Below are 9,806 nucleotides of genomic sequence, written 5' to 3'. Positions count from 1 at the left end.
TGAAAATTGTGTACTATCGAATACAGAAAGACCTGACCTGTTTCTATTGCAGGCCATGTGCTATATTGCCCTCTGCTGGAGAAATGTTAATTGTCCCTATGAGTTTGAAAAAAATAAGTCTGGCTCTTGAGAAAGTCACTTACATAGGAATGAAAGCCTCTGAATTTAACAACATCTGGGAGATGTTCTTGACGCGATTGTAATTGTTCAATGGTTATCGCAAAAAAAACCTATATAAATATGTTGAAAAAAATAAATTGAATGCTGAAAATGCCCCTAATGAAGCACAAAGGTTAGGAAGCAAAATCCATTGTCTGTTGCCAAAGGCCATTATCTGCAATGCATTTAGCTTATGCATGACAATGTCAGGAGTCAAAGACATAATAAAGAGCCAAACACGTTTTATAATACAGAAAATGTTGCCATCAATGGCACATACAAACAGTTATTGCAGTAAAAAAAAAGACCTACATGAACTTCAAATTAGCACTATTTCTTTCTCTCAAACAACTGATTTGACAGAAACTACCGTGCACAGACTTTTGGTTTTACAGTAGGGTTATTTTACGGAAAAGCCTATCGGAGATGCAGGTTGGCATGTACGACACAGGCAACCAGAAGAACTTAGCGTCCCATCCGGCAGAGTAGCGTGTACGAGGATGAACGGCAGAGATGGCGTGCTCCATGCAGCTGACCACCTTCATCAGGTTGCTGTCCGTCAACATGCTGAACCGTTGAGTCATCATTTCAATAGCTGAAAGAGAAGCATTTCACCCATGGTTTATATACAGGGCAACACTATTTTACAGGTTTTTCCATTTCTAGTTAGTTCCTAATGATTTCTGAGGAGGTTTCTTGGAAAGAGCTGTACAATTTGGCATGAATTATAGGTAAATACATTAAAGGTTCAGTTGGTACAATACAAAATAATACTATCACAATGAAACACTAAGCTAATTCAGTGCACAGAAGACCAGCTGAAGCAGCAAATATGCTTATTTGTCTACAGATAAGCATACAATCTAACATATACAGTACAGGCCAAAAGTTTGGACACACCTTCTCATTCAATTAATTTCCTTTATTTTTATGACTATTTACATTGTAGATTCTCACTGAAGGCATCAAAACTGTGAATGAACATATATGGAATTATGTACTTAACAAAAAAGTGTGAAATAACTGAAAACACGTCTTATATTTTAGATTCCTCAAAGTAGCCACCCTTTGCTTTTTTGATAGCGTTGCAAACCCTTGGTGTTCTCTCAATGAGCTTCATGAGGTAGTCACCTGAAATGGTTTTCACTTCACAGGTGTGCCTTGTCAGGGTTAATTAGTGGAATTTTTTTCTCTTATTAATGGTGTTGGGACCATCAGTTGTTTTGTGCAGAAGTCAGGTTGATACACAGCCGACAGCCCTATTGGACAACTGTTAGAATTCATATTATGGCAAGAACCAATCAGCTAAGTTAAGAGAAACGAGTGGCCATCATTACTTTAACAAATGGAGGTCAGTCAGTCCGGAAAATTGCAAAAACTTTGAATGTGTCCCCAAGTGCAGTCGCAAAAACCATCAAGCGCTACAACAAAACTGGCTCACATGAGGACCGCCCCAGGAAAGGAAGACCAAGAGTCACCTCTGCTGCTGAGGATAAGTTCATCCGAGTCACCAGCCTCAGAAATCACAAGTTAACAGCAGCTCAGATTAGAGACCAGATGAATGCCACACAGAGTTCTAGCAGCAGACACATCTCTAGAACAACTGTTAAGAGGAGACGAATCGCGAATCAGGCCTTCATGGTCAAGTAGCTGCTAGGAAACCACTGCTAAGGAGAGGCAACAAGCAGAAGAGATTTGTTTGGGCCAAGAAACAAGGAATGGACATTAGACCAGTGGAAATCTGTGCTTTGGTCTGATGAGTCCAAATTTGAGATCTTTGGTTCAAACCGTTGTGTTTTTGTGCGACGCAGAAAAGGTGAACGGATGGATTCTACATGCCTGGTTCCCACCGTGAAGTATGGAGGAGGAGGTGTGATGGTGTGGTGGTGCTTTACTGGTGACACTGTTGTGGATTTATTCAAAATTGAAGGCATACTGAACCAGCATGGCTACCACAGCATCCTGCAGCGACATGCCATCCCATCCGGTTTGCGTTTCGTTGGATCATCATTTATTTTTCAACAGGACAATGACCCCAAACACACCTCCAGGCTGTGTAAGGGCTATTTGACCAAGAAGGAGAGTGATGGAGTGCTGCGCCAGATGACCTGGCCTCCACAGTCACCTGAACCCAATGGTTTGGGGTGAGCTGGACCGCAGAGTGAAGGCAAAAGGGCCAACAAGTGCTAAGCATCTCTGGGAACTCCTTCAAGACTGTTGGAAAACCATTTCAGGTGACTACCTCTTGAAGCTCAGCAAGAGAATGCCAAGAGCGTGCAAAGCAGTAATCAGAGCAAAGGGTGGCTACTTTGAGGAATCTAAAATATAAGACATGTTTTCAGTTATTTCACACTTTTTTGTTAAGTACATAATTCCATATGTGTTCATTCGTAGTTTTGATGCCTTAAGTGAGAATCTACAATGTAAATAGTCATGAAAATAAAGGAAACTCATTGAATGAGAAGGTGTGTCCAAACTTTTGGCCTGTACTGTATGAAGAACACTGTCTATTTTCTCTCAAATTGGTACCAAATTACACATAGTTACTTCCTGGAAACCTACAACATATGACATGTTAATTATGAGTAAATAAGGGAACCACAGCATAAAGCATAACCTACAATTGATATCATCAAGAGAACTCATCAAAATGTTTAAAAATATAATTTTGAAAATCCTGAACCTATTCAAGTTTATCTATATAGAAGAGAATCAAAACATTATTATTATTATTATTATTATTATTATTATTAATATAATAAACTACTACAGAGTTGCTTTAAATTTAGTGAATAATTCATCATAGAACAGAATGTGCATCTTTTTACTGTGCCACCAGTGGGTGCCAGACTTACAAAGATGAAAAAGAGCAAGAAAATCAGTACTTCAGGTTTATTTCTAACAGCTCAAAAGCATCCTTAAGATCAGACCATTTCTCTCCACAAAAACAAGAGAGGTAGTCCTCACACTAAAAATAAAAACACTAAATCTAATTGCTATATTGCAGCTGGGTTGAAATATTCATTACAATTGTGCATCTAGTGACAAATTTAGCCAAGGTAGGTTTATACGTTATGAAAACTGAATGACTCTTGATAAAAAGGCTTGTTCAAGCTCATTAAATCAGATGTCCGAAGGCTACAGACTACTTTTTTAAAAAGCTTTTAATCTGAGGAAAACATAAAAAATATAATATATAAAAAAATAAAGGAGCAGTGTCACTTTTCATTGGCATTAGGCTACAATTAACAGAGATATTGCTGGATAAAGTTCAGAATCACCAGTAGCTTCTAGTCACAGGTCGCATGAGAACTTTTAAATTTGGGTAAGCACTTTGGGTTTATTTTATATGCAATAGGACTTTCTATATGTAGTCCTATATTTTTTAGTTTTTTATAAACAGATGCATGTATATAGTTGTACAATATAGAAAACTGTGGCCGGGTTACGTGCGGGTTGCTGGGGGCAAAGTTGATGCAAAGTAATCAAATTTAAAAAACAATAACTAGTAACAAACAAATGCCACACGGACATTGAGCAAGTGATTCCACTTTGCACTTGAAGCGCTTACCGCAACCCTTGATGCACTTTCTACAAGTCATTACCATCTTTTGTAAAAAAATAAATAAATAAATAAAACCTTGCGATCAAACATATGCAACAGAACTCGTTATTTGACATGTTAGCAGAATCTGCTTTGTTAATGTTTGTTTAAGTCGACAAAACCATCTCCTTTTTTGTGAATTGTTCTGTGATGTGTTGAGCTGCTAAAGCAATACAAAAAAGTTATAACATAAAAGGTTGAGTAACTCACAGTCATTTAAAAAAGCAGGTCCATAGTCGTCCTTCACGTCCTGAGGTAATCTGTCCCAGAGCTTCCTCAGGTTATTTTGCATTCCCACTACGTCAGTCACATTAGTTTTGAAGAAGCCTGGCTCAATGCACGCAACCTTGATACCAAATGGTGCCATGTTTAAACTGAAAGATAAATTAGGTTTGCCGTTAGTCAAGAAGACACTTGTGAGAATAACAATGTGTGTACAGCATGATAAAGGTTACATCTCCTCTAACCGCAGACTGTCGTTGAAGGACTCCACTCCGTACTTGGACACGCAGTACGGTCCGCCGAACGGGGTGACTCGCCCAAACACACTGGCGACGTTCACCACTCTGCCTCTGGCCTTCTTGATGAGAGGGAGGACGCTCAGTGTTACGTCGATTACACCGCACAGATTGACAGCTATCATGTCCTTGTAGTCGTCTATAGTGAGCCAGTCAGTGGGACCAGAAGGCAGAGCGACTCCAGCATTGTTCACCACGGCCCACAGGCCTGAAGCAACACAACAAGATAATAAACACAAGGAGATGAGTACCCACTTGCATGGCACCACCTAGAAATGAAATATCTGCCTAATAAAATAAATACATTTTTTTTTAATCCCCTTTCTTGCAGAGCATTACATACATACATAGAATGAGAATTGATACCACTCATGTACGTACAGTAAATATGTAGCTTCAGCCAGCAGCCACTTAGCTTAGCATAAAAACATAGGTGAAACAGCTAGCCTGGCTCTTTCAAAAGGTAACACAATCCACTATGAAGTTACTATGCCCAGCAACAAAATAGTCCAGTTTTTGTATTGATTAGCTAAACAAAACAAGAAAGTGTGTTAGTTACTGAGCTTTATAGGTGCTGGTAGATGGATTGCATCACCTTGAACAGAACCAGGAGAGCGGATTCCCCTTGTTTCCAGTCTTTATGCTAAGCTAATAGCTGCTGGCTGTAGCTTCATGTTGACGGACAGACATGAGAGTGGTATCAATCTTCTCATCTAACTGTTGTCAAGAAAGTGAACAACTGCATTTCTTAAAATGAACGGTTTCTTTAAAGTTGGAACATTTTCTTTAAGATACATTATCAGCACTGCCAAGTTTTAAACAAACATTAATATTGTTGATTCACCTTACATCCTAGTAATGCTGCAAAATCTGACCTAAACATAATACCTGTCGATGAGATAAAATAAATAAAAAAAATGAGCACCTCAAAGCCACTCACCCTTCTGTCCAACCACAGTCTTGATGAGAGCTGCCGTTTCGCTGACACTCTTGGAGTCAGTGACATCCAGGTGAAAGGTTGTCAGTCTGTCGGAGGCGTTCTCCTTCAGCTCATCCTCACCCTTCTCAGTGTAACAGCATGCAATTACATTGAAGCCCAGCTTGTCCAGATGTCTCGCGAGGAGATTGCCAAACCCACTGTCACAGCCAGTAATGTAGACATATTTATCTTCCTTGTTGGGCACTCTTCTGCTGTTCTTGTACCAGCGATAGGCGAACCAGGGAGCCACCAGTCCAAGGATATACAGGTACATTTTTTCTAAAGAAAAAGACAGTTTAATAAAAAAAAGAAATAAAAAAAACTCATTCATAATGTTATACTGGCTACAAATGAAATAAATCAAAACACTGACATGTCACAATTTGAAATACTTGTGATAAATGGATACTCCTTTCTGTATTTTTTTTATATGGAGCTCAGTTGCACCTGCATTTTAGCATACACTTGACAAAACCATCTCCTGACAAGGTCCATTTAGCTGCTTTTCTGGAGCTTTCAATAGTCAAACAATCTTCCTCAGCCGATGGAGTTTGCCTAATCGATCATTACAGAATCTGAGACTGAGATTTTAATCTTAAACTTTAAAACATGGATGAGAAGTCTACAAAGCAGTCAGATGTAAATGTAATAAATGTAAATATCTTCAATTGTATGACAATTTTACATCAGCTGAAAAAGATTTTGTGATATGACCAAAAGCTCCAGAATGGCTGGTAATATTGTCAGCCACAGCTACTTCTCGGGGAGAATTCACTTATTCTAATGTGTCTGATGTGGTCTACATACAGTGCTGCTCATGAGTATAGGAACCCCTGCTAAAGTTGACTAAAAAGAGGAATAAAAAATAAATCATCTTTTGGAAATTGATGCCTTAATTGAAAAAGATAATTAGGAAAAATCCAACCTTTGAGAACACCAATTTTCTTCGTGAATGAATAATGTACTGTAACTAAATAAATGTTCTTTCTTAAAATACAGGGGGCATAAGTATAGACACCCCTATCTTAAAAATAGAGATTGGCATAGGATACTTTCCATAAAATCATCTCTCAATGTAAATCAAACCAGCTATTAGGCTAACTGAAATAAAACCATGCCAATCTCTAGGTATGGTGAAAGGTATGTGATGATGTGGTGCTATTTTAATTCCAAAGGCCAAGGGAACTTTATCAGGATGCATAGTATCCTGGATCCATGAAATAACGGACCTTTAAAAATAAAACTCTGCCTGCCTCTTTGGGAATTTAACGGGATGTGTATATTTATGCCCCCTGTATTTTAAGGAAGAACATTTATTTATTTACGATACATTATTCATTCACAAAGAAAATTGGTGTCCTTAAAGGTTGGATTTTTCCTCTTTTTTATTTAAGACATTAAGATCAATTTCCAAAAGATAATTTTTTTTATTCCTCTTTTTAGTCAACTTTAGCATGGGTTCCTATACTCATGAGCAGCACTGTATGAAAAAAACTGTGAAATCCCCCTCTATTGCACTTTCACAAATAGAATAAAGCTTTCATAAATCTGAAACTGTATTTTTAATAATCTTTAGCCTCTCTGGGATAATTTGGTCCAGATTTGACAAGTCTAGGTATAATAGTGGTTTGGGATCTGGACCTGGGGTTTCATTTCTAAACGTGGCGCACAAAACAGGGCTGAAAATGTGCGTACGCCACTTCCCACGCAAAGGTTGTGATTTATAATTAAAAAAAACTTGACGGGAGAATGTGCGGTCCTCCACGCAATCTCTGACCTATACGCACATTTTGGGAGACAAAATAGGAATTGGAGACGCAGATGGTGAGGTGGTGAACTGAAGTCAGACTGCAGAGAGTAAATGGGAATAAGATTAGTCATATTTTCTAGTATTGATGCCTCACGCACATTATTTCACTCCATATCATCCACTTTACCATGAAGATTAAATCCAGCAGTGTTATTTGCGCTTGTACTGAGTGATAACTGTTCCATAAACACCTCCAACTCAAATCTTAAATACAAATTTGTTCTTAATATTTAATCGGCGCTGTCTCGCCATCACATTGTCCGCTACGGAGCGCAGGAGTAGGAGACGGCCCGACTCCATGGAATACAGGATAGCATCAAATACCCTACCATTAGATAGCTGCGGAACACAGTGTACATAACTAAATGTGTCTTTATCATCAAATGTCAAAGTCTACAGTAGTTAAGCTCTCCCGCAATGGTTACCCTTATTTTCCTCATTATCGGTCCTAACTTTAATACTGTTTGTGGCAAAACCTGCATGAAGAAAAGTGTGTTTGCCTATTAGACTTTATTTCGTCTTCAAATTGTATCTCGGGGTGGGCGATACCACTAGCTGATGCTGTGTTTTTGGCAAGGTGTTAACAATCACAATATATGTTGTAAACATATAAATACTGCGGTGAACCCGTGCGTAATGCTACATGATGGCACTGCTGGCCCTGCAGGAGGACTACGCCAATGGAAGAATCAGGAGAAAAAGAGACTTCAGGGACCATGACGATGACTGGCTAATATGCCGATTTAGATTTTCTAAAGCTGAGCTCTTGGATCTCTGTACTGAATTGGGTCCTGTAGAGAGGACAACGCGCCGGAACCTTGCCATCCCGGTCCAAATACAGGTCCTCGCCACTCTGGGCGCCACCGGTTGTTTCCAGAGGGAAATGTCAGACAGCTAAGTGTGTTTTGTTTTTTAATTAAATATTCTATATAATCTTCAACTTTATCACTAAGGCTTGTTTGGATATAATATATAGTTCTGTTAAATCTTAGCATATAGGTCTGGTATATCGAAGCTGTCAGAGTGCCAAAATGCCTGCCGTTTTGGAAGGTATTATTAAGTCTATAGATCAGGGTTCCATACACTGTGCAAGAACAGGCCGAATTATAATTCAACTTCCAGCAATTCCTGAACGTCTGAGAAGTTCTTCGCTTTTTCTCTGCCAGTCATCATGATACGGTGACAACTGCCAGTGTCATTCATACAGTCATCAACATTCACGAGGTGCTTTGCATTGACCATTTATGGTTAAAAATGGGCGTGTACAGGGCGGGATAAGAGGCTGATCCACGTACGCACGCTTGTAGGTAATCTCTGATTTATAAAAGGGAACATTGCTTACAGGTGTGCGTACACACTGTTTTATAAATCAGACTTTTTTTTTGGGCGTAGGCCCTACACCATTTTGGGCTTTTGGGCGTACGTACACTTATAAGGATCCTACGCACAGTTATATAAACGAGACCACAGTTTTAAGTTTCCCTTAAATTTCCCCTTAACTGCCGAATGGAAGCTGCAATCGGAAGCCAAGTCAACTTCGGCGTCGTAATTGACAAGCATCCAAACACAGCATAACACTATAGTTTTGCGTTTTTCTTTTTGAATCGCAATGACACTGTAATTGGTTTATAAAGCAAAAATAAAATGTGAATCCTGTCCAATCTCTTGCAATCTTAATCTCACATCAAGGAATGTGTGACTACTGTTGAAATTTATGAATTAAATACAGAAAAAGTGCGGTCTTAACACCACTAAACTTTTTGACAAATTTTAGCATCTTCTTTGTTAATGACAAGGACTTGACATTCTGATGGCACTGACATAAAGATTTACTTTTGAGGAGTGGACTAGAGATGTTGAGCAAGTTATACAGGCTTTTGCAGGTCATCCATTGTGTGGTGCTGTTTGTAATAATTGTTTTGAGAAATCGACTTACTGGTTTGCAAATGTTAAGAATGATTCGAGAAATGTAGCCTACCAAAGCGACTGAGAGAGTGAAAAGAAAAAAAAAAAACTTACGTGCGGAGAGTGAATACATTAAGTGTCGCATGGCAGGACGTGGATTTTCAGCAGAGACACAGAGAGTGAAGATTTGTACAAAGTTGTTTTTTCTTTTACTACTTCATTTATTTGAAGGTAACTTCCGGAGAACTCAGGTATCCTCCACGCAAATTAGCTTTCCCTAGGATAGAGAAGGCATGACCCGCCCTAATCTGCTTCTGATTAGCTAGTACGTTGCCTTCGTAGCCAATTAGAGGCAGTGTAACGCAGAGTAGGGCGGGACATGCCTTCGCCATCGTAGGAAACGCAAATTCGCCTCCTCCGCCCACTTTTCACGGAAATGATGTGTGAAAATCGCCATCTGCTGGAGACTATGATCATATCAGATAGATGATACAGCATACATTTTCCATATTTCCATAGCACATATATATTTCCATGCAATATTATGTTATGCTCAATATATTTCTAATCCTCATTTAACCCTCCTGTTATCACGGGGTCAATTTGACCCCAATCAATGTTTAAGGTCTTTAAAAGACATAGAAGACATTCAATGTTTTCTACGGTGTCACACATTTCGTGACAAACTCATTGATACACAATGTATGGGTCAATTTGGAAAAAGCCTCTGAATGTAACAACATCTGGGAGATGTTCTTGATGCAATTGTAATTGTTGAATGGCTATTGCAAAAAAAAAAAAAAAAATAAAAGAAACTATACAAAAATAAAT

General features: G+C 38.8%; 1 protein-coding gene across 1 annotated transcript; it reads right to left on the bottom strand.

The window, feature by feature from the left end:
- Positions 1-384: 384 nt before the first annotated feature.
- On the bottom strand, positions 385-9,774 carry LOC120570363 (retinol dehydrogenase 7-like). Its single transcript, XM_039818672.1, has 5 exons — positions 9,090-9,774; positions 5,222-5,539; positions 4,231-4,489; positions 3,974-4,137; positions 385-754 (listed from the first exon to the last, which is right to left on the bottom strand). The coding sequence occupies exons 1-5, from the start codon at positions 9,118-9,120 to the stop codon at positions 549-551; spliced, it is 978 nt and encodes a 325-aa protein (XP_039674606.1). The 5' UTR covers positions 9,121-9,774; the 3' UTR covers positions 385-548.
- Between the last annotated feature and the right edge of the window lie 32 nt (positions 9,775-9,806).

The sequence above is a fragment of the Perca fluviatilis genome, chromosome 12 (genome assembly GCF_010015445.1).
Source record: "Perca fluviatilis chromosome 12, GENO_Pfluv_1.0, whole genome shotgun sequence".
NCBI lineage: Eukaryota > Metazoa > Chordata > Actinopteri > Perciformes > Percidae > Perca > Perca fluviatilis.
Note: the sequence above shows the minus strand (reverse complement) of the source record. Positions and strands in the feature narration are given on the sequence as shown.

Bases quoted from the DNA above. Each gene is read 5' to 3' on its own strand.
- LOC120570363 (XM_039818672.1), bottom strand. From the start codon at position 9,120: ATGCGACACTTAATGTATTCACTCTCCGCAC. The intron at 5,540-9,089 runs GTAAGTTTTTTT...CTTTTTCTTTAG, and splicing joins AATGTATTCACTCTCCGCAC to AAAAAATGTACCTGTATATC. The intron at 4,138-4,230 runs GTTAGAGGAGAT...TTTATCTTTCAG, and splicing joins TCCTTCAACGACAGTCTGCG to TTTAAACATGGCACCATTTG.